At 41.8% G+C, this 24,135-nt stretch overlaps 1 protein-coding gene across 1 annotated transcript in view; it reads right to left on the bottom strand.

Moving 5' to 3' along the window:
* Window positions 1-24,135, bottom strand: part of FBXO15 (F-box protein 15) — a 256,162-nt gene that overhangs the window by 103,418 nt on the left and 128,609 nt on the right. Inside the window, exon 9 of the mRNA XM_077492374.1 lies at window positions 17,974-18,119. Coding sequence (XP_077348500.1) covers window positions 17,974-18,119 — 146 coding nt within the window. The remainder of the gene's footprint in view (window positions 1-17,973; window positions 18,120-24,135) is intronic.

Here is a 24,135-nt window from a genome sequence, read left to right as displayed (position 1 = left end):
GAACTGCCCATTTTAGAGTGGCCTTTTGTAGTGGCCAGCCTTAGGTACATCTGTGCAATAATCATGCTAATGAGCATCTTGATATGCCATAACTGTGAGGTGGATGGATTATCTCGGCAAAGGAAAAGTGCTCACTAACACAGATTTAGACAGATGTGTGAATAATATTTGCGAGAAATAGGCCTTTTGTGTACATAGAAAAAGTCGTAGATCTTTGTGTTCGGCTCATGATAAATAGGGGAAAACTCAAGTGTGCTGCATTTATAATTTTGCTTGTCACCGACGCTGGCAAACAGCCACTGGCCGGCGGCTGTCATCACCCATCAAAGTACCTGTTACAGTCCATCTGAGTAGCCGAGTGCCTGCCATAGTCCATCTGAGTATCCAAGTACCTGTCACAGTCCATCCGAGTACCTGAGTATCTGTCACAGTTCATCTGAATACCTGTCAAAGTCTATCTGAGTACCAGAGTACCTGTCACCGCCCTTCAGAGTACCCGAATACCAGTCACCAGCCCATCAGAGTACCCGAGTACCTATCTGTAGTCCATCAGATTAACCGAGTACCTGTCACCAGCCCATCAGAGTAACTGAGTACCTGTCACCAGCCCATCAGAGTAACTGAGTACCTGTCACCAGCCCATCAGAGTAACTGAGTACCTGTCACCAGCCCATCAGAGTAACTGAGTACCTGTCTGCAGCTCATCAAGTGACCCAAGTACCTGTCTGCAGCTCATCAAGTGACCCAAGTATCTGTCTGCAGCTTATCAAGTGACCCAAGTACCTGTCTCTAGCTCATCTGAGTACCTATCGGCGGCCCATTCCTCATAGATTATACATTGAGGTGTTTGCTTTCCAAAATGGGGTCATTTTTAGGGTAATTCCACTGCCCTGGTGCTCAAGGACCTTCAGAAGTGTGATAGATAGGAATGAAATTAGATGTGTAATTTATACTCCTAGAACGCCTGAAGGTAGTACTTCAAAGTTGGGCCTCTGTATGTGGCCAGGCTGTGTAAAAGTCTCACACATGTGGTATGGCCATACTCGGGAAGAGTAGCAGAATGTATTTTGGGGTGTAATTTTTTTCTATATACATGATATGTGTTAGAAATATCTTATAAATTGACAACTTTGTGTAAAAAATATGTTTTCATTTTTCTTCTTTTTTTTTTTTTTTTTTTTTTTTTTTTACACAGTTTCCAAACACTTCTGGAAAAAAATAACCATTCAAAAGACTCCTTGTGCATCAGATTATAGGTTGGGGTGTTTTCTTTCCAAAATTGGGTAATTTTGTGGGTAATTCCATTGTCCTGGTGCTCCCAGTATAATAAATGATTGAGAAATGAGATGTGCTATTTATGTTCGTAGAACGCCTGAAGGTGCTACTTCAATGTTGGGCCTTTGAATGCGGCCAGGCTGTGTAAAAGTCTTACACATCTGGTATCGCCATACTCGAGAAGAGTAGCAGAATGTATTTTGGGGTGTAATTTGTTGTATGCATATGCTGTGTGTGAGAAATAACCTGATAATGACAATTTTGTGTAAAAAAAAAAGAAGAAGAAATCTTAATTTTACTTAATACATTGGAATGTTTACTTTCTAAAAAGGGGTCATTTGGGGGGTATTTGTACTTTGCTGACTTGTTCACACTGAGGTGGCTTTACAGACGCTACAGCGCTAAAAATGGCGCCTGCATGGTGTGCCTGTAAAGTGCCACTCCTGTCTCTCCAGTGTGAAAGCCTTTCTGCAGCGGTGCACTTGCAGGACATTAAAAAAAAGTCCTGCAAGCAGCATCTTTGGAGCGTTGAAGGAGCGGTGTAAATATATATTTCATTGAAATTAATGGGCATTGCAGCTATATCGCCGGCATAGCGCTGCTGCAGCAGTGCTTTGCGGTGGTTTTAACCCTTTCTTGGCCACTAGTGGTGGGTAAAAATGCCCTGCTAGTGGCCAAATAGCGGCGCTTTACCGCCGACGCACCCACCACCCCAGTGTGAAAGGGGCCTTAGTGTCTCGAGAAATGAGATACACCTGATGTACCGAAGGCCTGATCAGATGTGATCAATTTTCAGTGATTGGCACCATAGTTTGTAGACTCTATAACTTTCACAAAGATCAAATAATACTGTATACACCAATTTGGGAAATTTTTACCAAAGCTATGTAGCAGTATAAATTTTGGGCAAAATGTATGAAGAAAAATGACAAAATTTGAAAAAGGCATTTTTTTCACATAAAATAAAATAAACACTAGTGATTAAATACCACCAAAAGAAAGCTCTATTTGTGTGAAAAAAGGACACAAATTTCATATGGGTACAGTGTTGCTTGACTGAGTAATTGTCATTCAAAGTGTGAGAGCGCTGAAAGCTGAAAATTGGTCTGGGCAGGAAGGGGAGTGTAAGTGCACTGTATTGAGGTGGTTAAACACACCTGCTCCCATTCACACCTGAGATCTTGTAACACTAATGAGTGAGATGACATCGGGGAGTGAAAAATGGCTAATTGGGCCCAATTTAGACATTTTCACTTAGGCGTGTACTCACTTTTGTTGCCAGCGGTTTAGACATTAATGGCTGTGTGTTGTGTTATTTTGAGGGGACAGCAAATTCACAGTTATACAAGCTGTACACTCACTACGTTACATTGTAGCAAAGTGTCATTTCTTCAGTGTTGTCACATGAAAAGATATAATAAAATATTTACAAAGATGTGAGGAGTATACTCACTTTTGCAAGGTACTGTAAATATATATTATTTATTTTCTAATAAAAATAATAATACACAAACAAAAAAATTGTTCTATACATATGCATTCCTAATATGAACCATTAACTAAAAAGATTTAATCAATGACCAAAAAAGTTATGCAGAGATATATATATATATATATATATATATATATATATATATATATATATATTATATATACACACATACACTATATATTAGTTATATATAGTTATTGTGATTAAAACACCATGAAAAATAATATTTTATACATACCGTATGTATTCGATAGCTGGAAAAAAATAAATATCCCCTCCAATGCTGCTTTTCATCACGCAGTGCTGCATTGATTGCTATAGTAATTTTGTAGTGGTTTGTAGAAAGTCAGGTTGGTTGTAATTGGTGATAGCTATTAATGGGCCAATAACTAGAGACTGTACTCAGAAATATCATGGGTTTATTCAAGTGTTTCTCAGCAAAATATATGTTTGTCTATTAAAACTGGATCAATAAAGTACCATTAATTCTATGTTCTGCCTTGGATTTTTTGCCATAAACATATTATATAGCACTTTGTGGAATTAAATGGAAGACCCTATACTCATTCAAAGCTTTTCTATTCCCAGCTCATTTAATATATAACCCTGGTGAAAGTCCCTGTGTTCCAGTGTTGAGTGTTGTGACTTGTAAAGAAACTGAATTTATAAATTAGGATTGCATGAGCTGTGTTCTTTCTGAAACGCTCATCAGGAACAAACCCATAGACCAAAAAAAAAAATAAAATAAAATAAAAAAAAAGAACATGGCTATTCCACACAGCAGTCCCTTGTGCAACTTGTATACTTAGAAGCCAACTGAACTTTTAGCATAAATCCATTATTAAAATCTAGGAAAATCAAAATAAAAGGTGTATAAAGTTTTAAGCCAGCCATACGTGGAAGGGACTAGCCAAATTTCGATCCATGTATGGGCAGGCTGATTGTACCCAAATCAATCCATTAAATGCCTTGAGTATAACCAGCCTGTTGGATTTATCTACATGTGATTACTAACAGCGGCTATAGCCCATAGCAGTAATCATTGTAAACGGGTGACCCCGCCCCCCTCTGACAACACAGGGAAAGCCATAGGGAAGTCCCCGTGCGTCAGATGGGGGCGGGCCCCACCCTCCCTTATATAAGAACTGTCACCTCAACAGAAGTGTCAGACAGCGGAAAACTCCCAGTGAGGTGGATCATGCCGAGGACAAAGCGGAGAAGAAGCTGGACGAGAAGACCAGAGGAAGAAGCAGAGGAAGAAGAAGATGGAGGAAGAAGAAAAACACCAAAGGATGACCAGAAGAAAGAAGATGGAAGAAGAAGCGGGGAAAGAAAAATAAATTAATAAATGAATTGTTAAAAACCGTCTGTCTTTTTTAACATTTTTGACACTTATTTTGTGAAATGGTAGGGGTACATTTGTACCTCATTACCAATTCACATGGGTGGGCGGGATCTGAGGCTTCCAGATTCCGATAAGCTCCCGGCCCGCAGACCCCCACCATGCAAGGGTTGTGGGGATGAGACTCTTCTCCCCAAGGGTCTGGTATGGATTTTGAGGAGGGACCCCCCGCTATTTTTTTTTGATGTGGGGTTCCCCTTAATATCCATACCAGATCTAAAGGGCCTGGTATGGAATTTAAGGGGACCACCACGCATTTATTTATTTATTTTTTTGGTTCAGGGTTCCCCTGTGGGGAAATTCCATGTCATTTTTATCAATGAACTTTTATGTTTATTGCCAGACCGACAATTCATTACAGCCAGCGCTAGCAATGTTACTTTTAAATTACTTTTTTTGCTTTAGAAATTTTATTTTGCATTCGGACTGTTCTAAACACAGGAAACATGCACCACTTTACAGGCATACTATAGACACCCCCCAATGCAAACTTTTTTTTGCATTGATATATGTTCCCTGGGGCAGGACCCAGGTCCCCAAACACTTTTCATGAAAATAACTTGCATATATGCCTTTAAAATTAGCACTTTTGATTTCTCCCATAGACTTTTAAAGGGTGCTGTGTGGATTTCAAATTTGCCGCAAACTCCCCAAATTGTTCGCAATTCGGTGAACGGGCGAACAGCCAATGTTCGAGTCGAACTCATGTTTGACCCGGACATAGAGACCATCCCTACTCCGGAGCTTCCCCACCACCCTCCCCTTCAATGAGTAGCACGCATTCATATTTTTATCTCCCAAGCGCATTACTTTACATTATTCAATATTAAACCTCATCTGACATCTAGCTGCCCACTCTTATTTTACCTAGGTCTTCTCAAAGTTTCTACAGTGGGGAAAAGAATTATTCAATCCCCTGCAGATTTTGCCCACTTGCAAAGAAATGAAGGGTCTATAATTGTTATCATAGGTGTATATAAAATGAAAGAGACAAGATATCAACCAAAAATCCAGAAGAAACACAATATAAAATGTTATAAATGGAGTTTCAGTTCAGTAAAATAGGCATTTTATCCCCTTTTAACCAACAAAAATTCTGGATTCCACAGATTGGCTACAGTATGTGCTCATGTTGTACACAGAAGTCTTGTCCATTTAAGGTGCTCCTAATGACAACTCATTATGTGTATAAAAGATACCTGTCCATAGAATGTTTCTTTCATTCAAACCTCACCAACATGAGCAAGACCAAAGAGCTGTCAAAGGACATCAAGGACAATGTTGTAGACCTGAACAAGGCTGGAATGGGCTTACAAGACCATGAGCACGAAGCCTGGTGAGAAGGAGACTATTTGCAAATGGAAGAAATACAAAATAATAAATAAATACCCTCAATCTGGAGCTCCATGCAAGAATTTGCCTCATGGGGTAAGGGTGAACATGAGAAAAGTGAGGGATCAGCCCAGAACTACACGAGACAAGCTTGTGAATGATCTCAAGGCAGTTGGGACCACAGTCAAACAAACCATTGGTAACACAATACACAGCCATGGATTGAAATCCCACAACACACGCAAGCCTCCCCCTTCTTAAGAAGGCACATGTACAGGCCCGTCTGAAGTTTGCAATGAACATCTAAATGATTCAGAGAAGGATTGGGAGAAAGTTTTGTGGTCAGATGAGACCAAAATGAAACTCTTTGGCATTAACTTGAGTTGCCATGTTTGAAGGAAGAAAAATGCTGACTACCATCCCTACAGTCAAGCACGGAGGTGGAAACATTATGCTTCGTAGCGGTTTCTGTGCTAGAGATACAGGTCGACTTTGCGACATTGAGAGGCCAATGGACGGGACCATGTATTGTAAAATCTTAGATGAGAACTTTCATCCCTCAGCCAGAACACTGAAGATGGGTTGTGGATGGGGGTTCCAGCATGGCAATGACCCAAAACATGCAGTGCATCCAGAAAGTATTCACAGTGCTTCACTTTTTCCACATTTTATGTTACAACCTTATTTAAACAAGGAATACATTCATTATTTTCCTCACAGTTCTACAAACAATACCCCATAATGACCATGTGAAAGAAGTTTGTTTGAAATCTTTACCAATTTTTTTTTTTTTTTTTTTTTTTATTTATAAAAAGACACTCACAATTGAGCTCAGGTGCATCCTGTTTCCTTTGATCATCCTTGAGATGTTTCTACAACTTTATTGAAGTCCACCTGTGGTATATTCAGTTGATTGGACAGGATTTGGAAAGGCAGTGCATGTCAGAGCACAAACCAAGTCATGAAGTGCAAGGAATTGTCTGTAGACCTCTGAGACAGGATTGTATCAAGGTATAGAACATAAAGAAGTTTCAAACCACCAGGACTCTTCCACCAGGAGTGGGTCCCCCGGCCAAACTGAGAAATCAGGGGAGAAGGGCCTTAGTCAGGGAGGTGACCAAGAACCTTCTCTGTGGAGAGCAGAACCTTTCAGAAGAACAACCATCTCTGCAGCACTCTACCAATCAGGTCTGAATGGTATATGTATATACATGGCCAGACGGAAGCCACTCCTCAGTAAAAGGCACATGACAGCCCATCTGGAGTTTCCCAAAAGGCACCTGAAGGACTCTCAGACTATGAGAAACAAAATTCTCTGGAAGAATGAACCCTTTGGCCTGAATGGCAAGCGTCATGTCTGGAGGAAAGCAGGCACCGCTCATCACCTGGCCAATACCATTCATACAGTGAAGCATGTACGTGGGGCTGTTTTTCAGCAGCAGAAACTGGAAGACTAGTAAGGATAGAGGAGAAGATGAATGCAGCAATGTACAGAGACATCCTTGATGAAAACCTGCTCCACAGTGCTCTGGACCTCAGACTGGTGTGAAGGTTCATCTTCTGCTAGGACAACGACCCTAAGCACAGCCAAGACAACAAAGGAGTGGCTATGGGACAACTTTGTGTATGTCCTCGAGTGGCACTGCCAGAGCCCTTGAATATCTCTGGAGGGATCTGAAAATGGCTTTGCATTGACGCTCCCCATCCAACCTGATGGAGCTTGAGAGGTCCTACAAAGAAGAATGGGAGAAACTGCCCAAAAGTAGGTTGTAGGTTGATAAAATGTGAAAAAAGTGAATCGCTGTGAATATTTTCCAGATGCACTGTACCACCAAGAAGAAGCACATTAAGGTCATGGAGTGGCCTAGCCAGTCTCCAGTTCTTAATCCTATAGACAGTATCCGAATTGCCAAGAATGCCAGAATGCAGAATGCAGAATGCCAAGAGTGTGCGGAGCAGTAATCAAAGCAAAAGGTGACTACTTTGAAGAACCTAGAATATAACACATATTTTCAGTTGTTTTACACTTTTTTGTTCAGTATATAAAATTGGACATGTGTTAATTCATAGTTTTGATGCCTTCAGTGTGAATCTACTATTTTCATAGTCATGAAAATAAAGAAAACTCTTTGAATGAGAAGGTGTGTCCAAACTTTTGGCCTGTACTGTATATACTGTCGCGAAGTTATTGCCCTGCTTAGCTTTATATCATCAGCAAACACTGAGATTGAACTCTTTATTCCAACCTTTAGAACATTTATGAACAAAGTAAACAGAATTGGTCCCAGGACAGATCCGTTGGGCAACCTAGTCACAACTTCAGACCATTCAGAAAATATGCCACTATTCACTACCCTCTGTATGTGCTCCTACATCCAGTTTCCTATTCAGGTACATACGACTATCAGAGCCAAAATAACTTACTTTCTAAATTAAGCGTTTATAGGGTACTGTGTAAAATGTCCTAGTAAAATCTACGTACACAACATCCACAGGGGTTCCTCTATCCAATTTACAGCTTCCCTCTTCATAGAATATTAAAAGGTTGGTCTGGCAAGAACAGATTTTCATAAATCTATGCTGGTTACTACTAATGACAGGCAATCAAAATAGTATATAGACCTTAAAAGCCCACACCACTAAAAGATGGATTATAAAAAATAAAAATAAAAAAAACACTATCAATCACCAAGACATCCAAGCCATGCACATGTGGTCTTGGTGGTTCCTGCAGACATTGTGCAGACATCCAACTGGCCTAAATATCTTGTGTAACCGCATACAGTATATGTTGTCTCTATGTGGTCCCTGTAGAGATCAGTGTATGGTTATCTCTGCACTATCCTCTCTGCAAAGCCATCTCTCTCCACGCAGTACAACAATGTAAATTCTGGTGCAGACAAACGAAATCATAATAAATTCCCCTAAAATCTTAATGACTGAAAAACTAAAAGGGGTTGTAAAGGTAAATGTTTTTTCACCTTAATGCATGCTATGCATTAAGGTGAAAAAACATCTGACAGTGCTGGCGCCCCCAGCCCCCCCGTTTTACTTACCTCACGCCTTGAAAGTCCCGTGCTCGTCCCCGACTTCCTCTTCACCACTCAGCCTGGCCGCTGATTGGCTGGATGAAAAGCAGCGCAGCCATTGACTCGCGCTGCTGTCAATCACATTCACTGACGCGGAGCGCCAGGGCCGCGTGATACAGCGAGCGGCTATAGCCGCCGGCTGTATCATGGGAGCACGCCTGCAGGTGCTTCTCACCATGTGAGGGAGCTCGCATGAACGTGAGAAGCACCTGCGGGAGGAAGCAGAGACAGCCACCAAGGGACCCCAGAAGAGCAGGTTCAGGGCCACTCTGTGCAAAACGAGCTGCACAGTGGAGGGAAGTATAACATGTTTGTTATTTAAAAAAAAAAAAGCTTACCTTACTCCAATGACAAAAAAAAAAACAGCCAATGGCAGGACCACAATGGTCATTTACATAACATTTTTCCTGACACAAAATATATTGTAAATTAATAAAGCCAGTAATTAACAGACAGAGCTACACCAAGTCAAAAAATAATTTACAGACAGTAAAATAGATAATTAAAAACACATACATTGGAGATACAGAGACTGAAGAAAAACACATCTGCAATACAGTTATAAGAGCCGATAATAAAGAAAATCTAAATTTTTCTACAAGGCTGCATAAAATTAATGATGCTGTTCTTATGCAATGATAAGTGCCAAAATTACAGCTTTGTTATTTTTCCCACTGTCAATTCTTACAAACCCTAGCCTTTTACATTAACAAAAATGCCATAACTCAATCTCAGTAAAAAAATGATATATATATATATATATATATATATATATATATATATATATATATATATTTAATCATTTGCATTCTAAGCAAATCCCACACATGCTGCATTTTCAGCAGTGATTAAGAAGCAGCTCCCTTTTGCAGATAACATACTTAACACAATAGGGATGCCAGTCTAAGGTGATTGCAGCACAGAAACACTGATACTGAAGTAAGCCCTTCTAAAATATAATCAATAGACTACATAGCAATTCATGCTAAACTTGACGTCAGTCCACAACACAGCCGGAGCTGCTTGTTTCTATATTTTATACTTGTATAGAGAAGTGTAGAATGTAACCTATATAAATCTCATGGGTCGGCGAGAGTAACAGAAGGTTTATTTGTACTAAAAGTACAGCTATCATGCCTAGGATCTGTAAAATTAAACTCCCCAGCATGAAATCCCATGCTGTAAATACACTATTAAGCATCCTACTTTTAAGAGACACTAGCTGACACTTTACACAGCTGTTGGTTCCCAATCCTGGCTATGATTGACAGCTGCAGTCCCCCTTGATGTTAAAAATCAACCAGAGTGGGTCTCAATAATTTGATTAGTATGTCAGCTAGAGGTCGACCGATATGGGTTTTTCTCTGGCCGATGCCGATATTTAGAAATCATGGCGGCCGATAGCCGATATATGATGCCGATTTTTTTTGGGCCGATATGTTAGGCCAATTTTATTTTATTTATTTATTTTTTTCCTTTTTTATTTTTATTTTATTTTTTAATCCCCCTTGATCTAACACACCTTTCCCACTGGGGTGTTTTTCAGGCGCTTTTGGGCTAAAAATAGTGCCTGTAAAGTGCCTGCAAAATGGCTCCCCTGCATTCTGTGTGAAAGACAGCTTTCAGACTGAGGCGATGCGCTGGCAGGATCTTAAAAAAAAAAAGTCCTGCAAGCAGCACGTTTGGAGTGGTGTATACCGCTCCTCCACCACTCCTGCCCATTGATATGAAGGGGCACCACTGCCGAAGCGCATGCAATGCGATTTGGCAGCAGTGCTTCATGGGTGCATTTAACCTCTTCCTTGGCCGCTAGCTGGGTTATATGTGCCCCACTAGCAGCCAAATAGCACCGCTAAAATGATGGTAAAGAGCCGCTAAAACTTGCGTTTTACCATCAACGCCTCCCCGCTCCAGTGTGAAAGCAGTCTTCATAAGTGATACAGAAAATTTCTTACATTTAAACATTTATTAAACAAAACAAACCTCCAATCAGTTTACTTGTATGTATGATTTAGATTAAAAAAAAAACAAAAAAACCTATATATTAAATAAAAACAGGTAGTCAAAACTTTTGGACGAAAAAAAAAAATGGGCTAACTTTACTGTTTTTATTTTATTTTTATTTTTTAAATAGTGTATTTTTTTCCTAAAAAAAATGCATTTGAAAGACCTCTGTGCAAATGCCGTGTGACATAAAATATTGCAACAACCGCTATTTTATTCCCTAGGATCTCTGCTAAAAAAATATATATAATTTTTGGGGGGTCTAAGTGATTTTCTGGCAGAAAATACAGGATTTTTACTTGTAAGCAACAAGTGTCAGAAAAGATTTAGTCTTTAGGGTCCTTTCACACGGGGCGGATCAGTTCTGATCCGCCCCGTGGATATCCGCTTGCTCAGCGGGGATCACTCCGTCGATCCCCGCTGAGCAGGGAGATGACAGGTCCGTCTCTGCACACTGCGCAGGGACGGACCTGTCACAGCGCCGCTCTCCCCTATGGGAGATCGGATGACGACGGACCGCAGTGCCCGTCGTCACCCGATCCGATCCGCAGACGGATGGAAAAATAGCTTTTTCCTCCGTTACACTTTTTCGGATCGGAGCGGGTCGGATGTCAGCGGACATGTCACCGCTGACATACGACGCTCCATAGAGCTCTATGGAGCACCCGTTCAGGTCCGCCTGAAAAACTGACAGGCGGGCCTGAACGGGACGTCAGTGTGAAAGGGGCCTTAAAGGGTTAAACTGAGAACTTCTACACACTGAGATGACTTCATTCATTCAAGTGTAAACATTGTATCTTTCTGTTCTTTTCTTGGCAGCCTGCCCAGAGAGGAGGAAAGGGTTTCTATGACGACTCAGGCAACTTACACTGACTGAAATGACTTCTGTAATAGAAAAGTCCCGCTGTAGTTCTAAATCGGCTTTTTATCAGCTCAATCGGCCTATGCCGATTATTTTAAAAAACGGCAAATATCGGCCGATATATCGGTCGACCTCTAATGTCAGCTATGTATAATGATCACATGCAGGCTACAGATCTGATTGACCAAATAAGCTTTCGGCCTGCAATTGGCACATTTATTAGCCTATAAGGAAAAGCAAAGGTTTTGTTAAAAAAACAAACAAAAAAAAAAAAAAGTGAACGCCTTAGATGTTGTTAAAGCGGAGCTCCATCCAAAAGCTTTATACAACCCTCACATTTTCGTAAATATTTTATGTGACAACACTGAAGAAATGACACATTGCTACTAAAATAGAGAGTGTAGAGCATGTATAACAGTGTGCATTTGCTAAATGTAAAAACGTGATCCTGCGCAACGATATGTGAAGCACACACCTAAAAGTAATGAGATCTAAATAAAATGGATAAATAAAACCAACAAGTGGTTGATCCAAAATCTAGTTACATAGAAGTAAATAATAAAAGTTGGAAAGATCTGGGAAGTGTCTAAAGACACTTATAAAATGAATATGTCCATATATCTATCTTGTTAATTCTTGGATAATAAACTCTTGAACAATAAAACATCTTTAAAAAACTCTTTGGGATGGTGTTCTTTTATATCCTGCTCCCATATATATTGATTGAGCTTCCTGCAAATAGAGTAAGCGAAAAGAATATGTAATCCAACAATGAGCTCACAGAACTCTCACCTCAAATTCTTGTTATGTTAGCATGAAGTTATTAAGGATAGCCCTTCCACCTATTCCGATATCTGCCACCAGAGCACCTTCTGTCCCTGTAATTGGTTTAAGCTGCACAGAGCCTCCGCATCCACATCTACATACTCCAATGTTAATTGACTCACAGAGGAGAAGAAAAGAGGAAAAGATACCTCCAATAGTGTAGTATGTCAAAACACTAATGTGGTTTATTAAATAAAGGCAAAATGGACTCTTACATATAAAATAAAGATTAAAAGCAGAAACAGTGACAGTTATTCTATTTACTGGAAGTTCAATCAATATATATGGGAGCAGGATATAAAAACACCATCCCAAAGAGTTTTTTAAAGACATTTTATTATTTCAAGAGTTTATTATCCAAGAATTGACAAGATAGCTATATGGACATATTCATTTTATAAGTGTCTTTAAACACTTACCAGATCTTTCCAACTTTTATTACTTACTTCTATGTTACTAGATTTTGGATCAACCACTTCACTTGCTGGTTTTATTTATCCATTGTATTTATATCTCATTACTTTTAGGTGTGTGCTTCACACATTGTTGGGCAGGATCACGTTTTTACATTTATTTATTGCTTTGTGTGATCTTGCTGCAGATTTATTTCATTGCACTTTATTATTGCACCTATTTTTTGCATTCAGCTTTGCACCTTATTTTTATTTTGACTACGTTTTGACACATAGTAGCACAAAGGCTTCTTTTTATTAGTTACAGTGTAAATTTGCTGTCCCCTCAAAATAACCCAACACAGCCATTAAATCGCTGGCAGTGAATATGTCTAAATTGGGGTCAAAGTCTCAATATTTTGTGTGGCCACCATTATTTTCCAGCACTACCTTAACCACTTCAATACAGGGCACTTAAACACCTTCCTGCCCAGACCAATTTTGAGCTTTCAGCGCTGTCACACTTTGAATGACAATTGCGCGGTCATGCTACACTGTACACAAATGAAATTTTTATCATTTTTTTCCCACAAATAGAGCTTTCTTTTGGTGGTATTTGATCACCTCTACGGTTTTTATTTTTTGCGCTACAAATAAAAAAATACCGAAAATTTTGAAAAAAAAAATGTTTTTTTGTTTCAGTTTCAAAACTTTGTAAATAAGTATGTTTTCTCCTTCACTGATGGGCACTGATGGGGCTACACTGATGGGCACTGATAAGGTGGCACTGATGGGCACCAATGTGGCACCAATGAAGTGGCACTGATAGGCGGCACTGATGGGCGACACGGATGGGCGACACGGATGGGCGACACGGACGGACACTGATAGGTGGCACAAATTGGCACTGATAGCTGGCACGGATGGGCGGCACGGGTGGGCATGGATAGGCGGCACAGGTGGGCATGGATAGGCGGCACAGGTGGGCATGGATAGGCAGCACAGGTGGGCACTCATAGGCGGCACAGGTGGGCACTCATAGGCGGCACAGGTGGGCACTCATAGGCGGCACAGGTGGGCACTCATAGGCGGCACAGGTGGGCACTCATAGGCGGCACAGGTGGGCACTCATAGGCGGCACAGGTGGGCACTCATAGGCGGCACAGGTGGGCACTCATAGGCGGCATCGGTGTTATAGTAATGGATGCCAATCAGTGCCAAACAATAATGGATGCCAATCAGTGATGCCCATTGTGGCCACTGATTGGCATCCATTATGGGCACTGATTGGCACCCATTGTGCTGACTGGCACCCTGGTGGTCTAGGGAGGATTATGGATTTTTATTACCTTTTCCCTGGTGGTCTAGTGGTGTCCCTGGTGGTCCAGTGTGGGCATCCTCGGGGGGGCTGTGCTGATAATCGATCAGCACAGACCCCCCCTGTCAGAGGAGCAGCCGATCGGCTCTCCTCTACTCGCGTCTGACAGACGCGAGTGAGGGAAAGCCGATCACCGGCTCTTCCCATTTACACTGTGATCAGCCGTGATTGGACACGGCTGATCACATGGTAAAGAGTCTCCGTCGGAGACTCTTTACCGAGATCGTAGTTGCCGGGTGTCAGACTGACACCCCGCAACAACGATCGCCGCGATGCGCGCCCCCGGGGGCGCGCAGCGGCTCATAATCCTAATCACGTCATATGACGTCCGGTTAGGATTATGAAACCACTTTGCCGCCATCAATTTGTAATAGGGCGGGCGGCAAGTGGTTAATTAACCCCCTTTGGCATGGAGTTCACCAGAGCTTCGCAGGGTGCCACTGGAGTCCTCTTCCACTCCTCCATGATGACATCACAGAGCTGGTAGATGTTAGAGACCTTGCGCTCCTCCACCTTCCGTTTGAGGACCTTTTAGGTCTGGAAACACGCTTGGTCAGTCCATCACCTTTCCCCTCAGCTTCTTTAGCAAGGCAGAGGTTGTCTTGGAGGCATGTTTGGGGTCTTTATTATGTTGGAATACTGCACTGTGACCCAGTCTCCGAAGGGAGGGGATTGTGCTCGCCTTCAGTATGTCACAGTACATGTTGGCATTCATTGTTCCCTCAATGAACTGTAGCCCCCCAGTGCTGACAGCACTCATGCAGCCCCAGACCATGACACTCCCACCACCATGCTTGACTGTAGGCAAGACACACTTGTCTTTACACTCCTGACCTGGTTGCCGCTACACATTCTTTAAACCATCTAAACCAAATAAGTTTATCTTGATCTCATCAGACCACAGCACATGGTTCCAGTAATCAATATCCTTAGTCTGCATGTCTTCAGCAAACTGTTTGCAGGCTTTCTTATACATCATCTTTAGAAGAGGCTTCCTTCTGGGTAGACAGACATGCAGACCAATTTGATGCAGTGTGAGGCATATGGTCTGAGCACTGACAGAATGATCCTCCTCCCCTTCAACCTCTGCAGCAATGCTGGCAGCACTCATACGTCTATTTCCCAAAGACAACCCCTGGATATGACGCTGAGCATGTGCACTCTACTTCGTAGGTCAAACATGGCGAGGCCTGCTCTGAGCGGAACCTGTCCTGTTAAAATGCTGTATGGCTTTGGCCATCGTGCTGCAGCTCAGTTTCAGGGTCTTGGCAATTTACTTATAGCCTAGGCCATCTTTATGTTGAGCAACAATTCTTTTTTTTTCAGATCCTCAGAGTCCATTGCCATGAGGTGCCATGTTGAACTTCCAGTGATCAGTATGAGAGAGTGAGAGTAATAACACCAAATTTAACACACCTGCTCCCAATTCACACCTGAGACCTTGCAACACTAACGAGTAATGGCAGAATCTTTCATTTGTCTGTCATTACATATACACACCTTTATGAAAGGCCCCAGAGGCTGCAACACTTAAGCAAGAGGCACCACTAACCAAACACTGCCATGAAGACCAAGGAACTCTCCAAACAAGTAAGGGACAATGTTGTTGAGAAGTACAAGTCAGGGTTGGGTTATAAAAAAAAAAAAATTCAAATCTTTGATGATCCCTAAAAGCACCATCAAATCGATCATAACCAAATTGAAAGAACATGGCACAACAGCAAACTTGCCAAAAAAAGTCCACATACCAAAACTCATGGACCAGGCAAGGAGGGCATTAATCAGAGAGGCAGCACAGAGACCTAAGGTAACCCTGGAGGGGCTGCAGAGTTCCACAGCAGAGACTGGAGTATCTGTACATAGGACAACAATAAGCAGTATACTCCATAGTGTTGGGCTTTATGGCAGAGTGGCCAGAAGAAAGCCATTAGTTTCAGCAAAAAACAGAATGGCACATTTTGAGTTTGCGAGAGATTTACAAAATGTATGGAGGAAGGTGCTCTGGTCTGATGAGACTAAAATGTAACATTTTGGCCATCAAAGAAAACGCTATGGCCCCTTTCACACTGACGTCCCGTTCAGGCCCGCCTGTCAGTTTTTCAGGCGGACCTGAACGGGTGCTCCATAGAGCTCTATGGAGCGTCGGATGTCAGCGGTGACATGTCCGCTGACATCCGACCCGCTCCGATCCGAAAAAGTGTAACGGAGGAAAAAGCTATTTTTCCATCCGTCTGCGGATCGGATCGGGTGACGACGGGCACTGCGGTCCGTCGTCATCCGATCTCCCATAGGGGAGAGCGGCGCTGTGACAGGTCCGTCCCTGCGCAGTGTGCAGAGACGGACCTGTCATCTCCCTGCTCAGCGGGGATCGACGGAGTGATCCCCGCTGAGCAAGCGGATATCCACGGGGCGGATCAGAACTGATCCGCCCCGTGTGAAAGGACCCTAAGTCTGGTGCAAACCCAACACATCACAGAATCCAAAGAACACCATCCCCACAGTGAAACATGGTGGTGGCAGCATCATGCTGTGGGTATTTATTTTTTTCAGCAGTTGGGACTGGGAAATTGGTTTTGCGCAAAACCTGTACCATTCTGTGTGTGATTTGAGGATAGGACAGAGTTTCACCTTCCAGCAGGACAATGACCCCAAACACACTGCTAAAGCAACACTTGAGTGGTTTAAGGGGAAACATGTAAATGTGTTGGAATGCTCTAGTCAAAGCTCAGACCTCAATCCAATGGAAAATCTGTGGTCAGACTTAAAGATTGCTGTTCACAAGCGCAACCCATCCAACATGAAGAAGCTGGAGCAGTTTTGCAAGAAGGAATGGGCAAAAATCCCAGTGGTAAGATGTGGCAAGCTCATAGAGACTTATCCAAAGCAACTTGGAGCTGCGATAACCGCAAAAGGTGGCTCTACAAAGAATTGACTTTAGGGGTGAATAGCTATGCACATTGACTTTTTCTGTTATTTTGTCATATTTGTTGTTTGCTTCACAATAAAAAAAAAAAAACAATCTTCAAAGTTGTGGGCATATTCTGTAAATTAAATGATGCAAAATCTCAAATAGTCCATGTTAATTCCAAGTTACGAGGCAACAAAAACGAAAAATGCCAAGGGGGTGACTACTTTTGCAAGGCACTGTATTATTGCAGCTTACCAATCATTAGATGGAATGGCTGCATTTGTTTTAAAGTTTTTTTCCCCATCCTCTGTTTTCACTTGGTGATCTGGCTAGTAACACACTTCCTGCATTAAAGAGCCCCCACTCTGGATGATGGAGCACAGAGTGCACCTTTGGACAGCAGCATTGTTAGTCTAGAGGGTGGGAATAATACACTAATAAATTAAAGCCAAACCAAACTAATTCATAAACTTAACATAAACTTCATAAACAATTACAGAAAATACTGTAGTTTGTTTGCCTTTTGGGATTAAGTTTTTACACAAATAAAAGCTGATCATTGATCAGGGGGGTCTGTGATAAATGGTTTGACTCAGCTCAGTAACTGATACATTCTGCTGAAGTGCTTTTTTTCAATAACAGACTTATTGGCTAGATCACCAGATGAAAATAGGAAGAAAGCCAAAAATTTTTTATAAATAATGAATACAACCATCATATCAAAAAAACTGTATGCTGTAATATAATAAAAGTTTGCCTTTTGATTTAATACCACTTTAATTGTCTATGGTCACTGAATTTTCATAAATTTCAGCACTCGCACAAGACACTGTGGTTTTCAGTCACTAAAAAAAGCGTTAAAATTAAGCAATTATTCATAAGCTCAATGAACATATAGTTATGTAACAATATTGCTATTTCAGCAGATGCAAGCAGAAGTATTTAAAAAAAAAAAATAATTGTTAGCACAATTTTCACTCAGACTGTTTAGTGTCCCAGCAGACACCCTCTTACCTTTTCGAGAACTCAAACCACGGAAGGTGCTACAAAAGTACGTTTTTGGTCCACTATACATATCAATATGGAGTTGGTAGCCATGAAGCCCATATTCTGGATCAATATCATCCAGGACTGGAACATGAGCAGGGAATACATAAGGGCTTAAGGAAAAAAGACGGAATAAAGAAAATTAGGTAACATTCCATCATGAAATATTACGATTTTTGTTTTTGTTTTAAGCATAGTATACCACTGTGTAATCCGTATTACATTTGCCACAAATCTGAGCGCTGACAGCTAAAGTCTGCATGGCCTGCATTACAAACTCTTGGTAACACTTATGTTTATCTCAGCCCTTCGATCAGCTTTCTACAGACTTTAAGGATTACAATTCTCAAATTAATAGGCAAGCCATTTAAAGCACAGCTTCAGATATTTGAGTAAAGGGTAAGAACCTCTGCCAGTTTTTTACTGATGTCACAATTGAGGAGGGGCACAGGTGAAGACGACGCTTAACTGGGTCACTGGTTACAGCTTTTGGATTCTGTTGTCTCTATCCTTTGACACTGCACTAGAAACATTCAGAAACTGTATTCCGAAGAAATAGCCTTCAACTGGTTATAGGAGTATAAAGGGATTTCATAAATTTTTCCTTTAAAGTCGTTATACTTCATAGAACCTCACAATGAACACCAGGAAGAACTTTGCAGTATTTTAGCAATAGAAAACATGTTTAATGCTTCAATGTGGATTGAATTTATGTACAAAATACTACAAAAAATTATGACATAATGGTTATGGTAATTTAAAGTGGACATGAACGTAAAAAAGGGATGGTTTTGCAATGTTCTAATGCAGTGACGGCGAACCTCGACACCCCAGATGTTTTGGAATTACATTTCCCATGATGCTCAACTACACAGCAGAGTGCATGAGCATCATGGGAAATATAGTTACAAAACATCTGGGGTGCCAAGGTTCGCCATCACTGTTCTAGTGCAATGGTCATCAACCCTATCCTCAGGGCCCACTAACAGGCCAGGTTTTATGTATTACCTTGGGGAGATGCAGAATAGACTACTGCAATCACTGAGCAGCAAATTATATCACCTGTGACGTATTTCAGTTATCTTGCAAACCTGGCCTGTTAGTGGGCCCCGAGGACAGAGTTGATGACACTGTTCTAGTGAACTATCAAAATATCAGTGCACTGCCTGTGCCAAGACACTCCTGGACCTACAACCTTAAGCCTGTATATATGTATCTCAACATATTCAGATGGTCCTTGATCTTATTGAGCATAGGGATGTAATTAGCTTTAAACATATCACCCAGGGCTGATGTCAAATTCATACCCAGATATCCCAGCTCCTCCTTACACCACACAAAACGGATGCCGCGTACACATGATCAGACTATCCGGCGGACAACCTGCCGGACTCTGCAGCATTAATAAGGGGGCCCTCAGATCCCGGCCCCCCACCCTATGTGAATGAGTATGGGGTATGTACCCCTACCCATTCACCTGGGGGGAAAAGTGTTAATAAAAAAACACAACACAGGTTTTTAAAATACTTTATTAGACAGCCCCGGGGGTCTCCTTCCGTCTTCGGGGGTCTTCTCGCCGGACTCCTCTTCTGCTCTTTTACCGCTAGCTCTTTTACTTGCTGTCGCCTTCTTCTTCTGTTGCCGCCTTCTTCGTTCTGATGTTGGCACGACCCATGTTGAGGGCACGGCGCCTGGTATGGCTTGTCCCCACCCCCTTTCCTGACTGGCCGGGCTGCGTGCTCGGATAAGGGTCTGCTATGGACTTTGGGGGGACCCCATGCCATTTTTTCGGCGTAGGGGTTCCCCTTTAAATCCATACCAGGCGATGGGGCTCGTGAGGTGTCAATCTCGCCGATGGAGGCGGCAACATTGACTTCCTTCGCTAGTCCCGTCTTCCTGGAGCCACATTCAAAATGAACGGACTTTACTCCGTGTGTGGCCAAGTCAGTTCATTTCAAAAGTCCAGCGGACGCGGCAGTCCAATTTTGAGTCAAGACTTCTTTCTAAGTCTGCCGGACTTTTGGGACCAAGGCTGCCAGATAATCCGATCATGTGTACGCGGCATTGGGTTGAATTGCTCTCTGCTCTTTCATCGATAAAGTTATATTCAGGATCTCAGATTTGGCCATATTTATTTTGAAATTTTTTAGCTTTCCATATCGCTTTAACTCCTTCATCATGATAAGGATCATTGTTCTAGGATTGGAAATATAACAGAGCAGATCATCCGCAAACGTGGCGGCTTTGTACTCCCTTTCACCCACCTGTATTCCTTTAATGTCTGAATTTATATGGATTGCAACTAGTAAGGGCCGGTTCACACAGCGAGGCGCGGCGAGGTGTCTCCGACTTGCCTCGCCGCGACCTGCGGGGACCTCAGCGGCGACTTGCAGAGGACTTCTGTATAGAAGTCAATGCAAGTCGCCCCCGAAGTCGCCCCGAAGTAGTACAGGAACCTTTTTTCTGAGTCGGAGCGACTCGAGTCGCTCCTCTCAGAACGGTTCCATTGTACAGAACGGGGGCGACTTGCGGGAGCGAGGCGAGGCGAGCCGTGTCGCCTCGCATCGCCTCGCTGTGTGAACCGGCCCTAAGGGTTCCAGTGTTATTATAAACAAAAGGGGGCAACTCTGTCTTGTCCCATTAAATAACTCAAAGGGAGAAGACAGGGTTCCATTGATTTTGATTCTGGCCGTTGGGTGGTGGTAGAAATAAGAGCTCCATCTCCTTATCCTCTCCCCCAACCCTAGTTTCAATGTTTCAAACATAAACCCTCATTCGACTCTGTCAAAAGCCTTTTCGGCATCAATTGACAAGAGAACTGCCGGGGTACCCTTCCAAATTACTTCCTGAACCAAAAAGATAGATTTCAGGGGGTTCTCTCCCTTCCCTCCCAGGGACAAATCCCACTTGATCATTGTGTAACCCGTTACAACCATAATTTCAATCTTTCTGCTATTATTTTAGCGAAAATTTTTATGTCTGTATTTAATAGCGATATTGGCCTATAGCTACCTAGGGATGCTGGATCCTTACCTTCCTTTAAGATAATAGTGATATGTGCCAATAGTGATTCCTCGCAGAATCGCTCATCTTCTCCCAGTGCATTCAGATAGTCGCACAATTTAGGGACCAGAATCTTAGAAAACTTTTTATAATATAAAATGGAGTATCCATTGGGCCTGGACTCTTTCCCAGGGCTATATTCTTTATTACTCTCTCCACTTCCTCCTGAGAAATAGGGGCTTTGAGAAGTTTCATCTCTTCCTTCTCTATCCTGGGAAGGTCAAGGTCCCGCAGATAATCCATTGCTGCTTCCCTCTGCTTCTCCCTATCCTCACCTCTCTGATTTACATTATAAAAAGCACTGTAGTAGGAATGGAATATTTTTGCGATGCCAGGGGTGGATTGCATCCCTCCCCTATCATCTCTGATCTTAGGGGTGAAAGGCCTATTTTTTTTCCCTATACATTTCTAGCCATCCATTTTCCTGATATATTACCCCACTGATATCTTTCCTTATTTATTAAGTGGAAGTCACATTTCTTCTCCTGTTCTAACAGTTCTTCTATCTCTCTTCTTTTTACTATTAATTCTTGCCTATCTGGGATCCCTTTGTGTCTTGTTCTTTGCTCTAGTTCCTGGATCTCTATATAAGAGGGCCTTCTTTTTTTTTTCCCCTTTCTTTCTTTTTCCTTGCTCCCATCCCAATCAAAATCCCCCTTATAAAGGCTTTATGTGTTTCCCAGAGGGTTTCCTTGGATAAGTGTCATTGATCTCAAAAAAGGCCTCTAATTCCTGCTCTATCCTTTTAACTATTTCGGATTCTGAATAAGGGAGTCATTTAGCTTCGAATTTTTCCCTGTCAAAGCATCCCCCAGTATTTCCAATTGGATTTTCACTGGGGCATGGTCAGACAAGGTAATTAGTTTAAATTTCAGCTCCCTTGAGGGCTGGGACTAGTTGATGTTCTATTAGGATGTAGTCAATCCTTGAGAAAGATCGATGAATGGGAGAGAAGCGAGTGTAATCTCGCTATCTCTAGGGTGACTAATCCTCCATGCGTCCAACAACTGAAGGTCCAACAATCATTTTTTTAATGCCTTCTGCCTCTGGACTGCAAATCTAAGAACACCCCCTGAAGTATCGACTCTGGGGTCTATATATAAGCCTGTATATATGTAGTGTGAGATCTAAGGCACTGCTGCCTCTGACTGCTAGTCCCAGGAGAATTGGAGTGACATTTAACCAGTTGCCAATACACGTTGGCACAATGGCAGCGGTGAGCAAATGGGCGTACCTGTATGTCCCCTTTAAGAGCCATGGATAGCAGGATTGCACGTGCCGTGTACAGCGTGACCGTGCCTGCGGGACTGGCGGACTCGATGTCCACTGGTCTCCTGGCAATCGTGTCATGGAGCCTCAGAATGGGGAAGTGCCTATTTAAAAAAAAACAATTCCCCGTTCTGGCTTGTGTCATGACAGAGATCACTGCTCTCCGTCATCGAGAGCAGTGATAGCTGTCATGTGACTTGAGCTTTCAGAGTCAAGTTACTCTTTTCTGCTGATCCATATGACAAAGTATTTAGTGGATTGAAAACTTCTTTTTAAATAATACAAATTAATGTTCAATTTAAAAAAATAATGTGTGTGTTATGCTTTGAGAAAGTGGTGCCATTGTATTACAATTCTGCAGTTACAAAAATGAAACAGAAACTTTCATAAACCAGCAAGTTAAAATTGTGCTAGTTATTGATTTGCATTCTTTACAAAACCGTACTAAAAGAACAGAATTTTTACTGCGTTGTCAGGAATGCCTAATCGAATCACGCTTATATGAGGTCTGTTAGGAAAAAAATCCAGCCTTTGTTAATATAAAGAGAACAGTATGATTGGCATTGATGTAACCTGACACCCAAGGACAGTGCATTGGAAGGCGTATTTGTGATTGGTCAGTGGAGGAGCGAAACTCCGTTGAGCATGTGTACTGTGTGGCTGTCACATTCAAAATCACTGAGTAGAGCAACGAATCTGCATAAAATTTTGCGTTGAGCTTGAATATTCCTTTGTGGAAACTATTCAGATGATTCAGAAGGCTTTTAGGGATGAAGCAATGGGTGCAATGCAAATTACAATGTGGGGTACAAGCGCTTCAAAGATGATCGAGAATCTGTTGAAAGTGATCCACAGTCTGGAAGGTCTGCAACAAGCAGAACACCTGAGAATGCTGAATTTGTATGGGTTGCAATCAACAAAATCAGGGAATGACAATGCGAGATCCGGCAATTCCAAAAACTAGTATACCACTGCACAATCTTGATTAAATTTTGCACAAACTTGGAGAACTGTGTGATATCTCAAGGTGGCTATTTTGAAGGGCATCATTCTCCAAAGTACAATATTTCTCGTATCTTGTTTGAAAAATGCCTCTATACAGAGAGGGGCTCTTTGCTCCATATTTGGTGGAAATGTCCCCTAATTTTTTGTTTCTGGGAAAAGGTTATGCAATTATACACACTAGTTACTGGGGAGATAATCCCAAATACGCCGCAAATTACCCTTCTCTCTCTGTTACCAGGAACATATAAGAACATTAAAAAGAAGCTTCTTGGGCACTGGTTGATTGCAGCAAGAACTGATACCGCGTCACTGGCAATCAACTCAGTCCCCTACGATAAACGAATGGGCCTTAGAAATGGATAATATAGAGAGGATGGAGATATTTATAGCACAAGAATTAGATACGTACGAAAGATGCCTCCTGGTTTGGAACCCATGGAGGCAGTATAGGAAATTGGTAAAAAGCTGAAGGTAGAAGGAGGAAAGAAATGGTAGGAAAGGCTGGAGGAGAGAAAAGGGGAAGGGATGGAGGGGAGGGAAAGGGGGGTGGGGGCCCCCTTGTTTCATTTTATTTATTTTTTTGTGGGTCTTTTTCTTTTTCCTTTTTTTATTTTTATTTTTTTCTCTTTTTCTTCTTCGGTGTTAAAGTAGTTAAGATATGTGTTTATTATGTATGTAAGTCTGGAATTTGTTTAAATATGTGTAATATCCTACAATAACTTGAAATAAAATCAGAATTGACAAAGAAAAATGCCTCTATTTCATGGCTGGATAGTAAATAGAGATATCAAT

Source organism: Lithobates pipiens, unplaced genomic scaffold (genome assembly GCF_037356315.1).
Source record: "Lithobates pipiens isolate NorthernLeopardFrog02 unplaced genomic scaffold, aLitPip1_a1.2 Scaffold_19, whole genome shotgun sequence".
Classification (NCBI taxonomy): Eukaryota; Metazoa; Chordata; class Amphibia; order Anura; family Ranidae; genus Lithobates; species Lithobates pipiens.
Note: the sequence above shows the minus strand (reverse complement) of the source record. Positions and strands in the feature narration are given on the sequence as shown.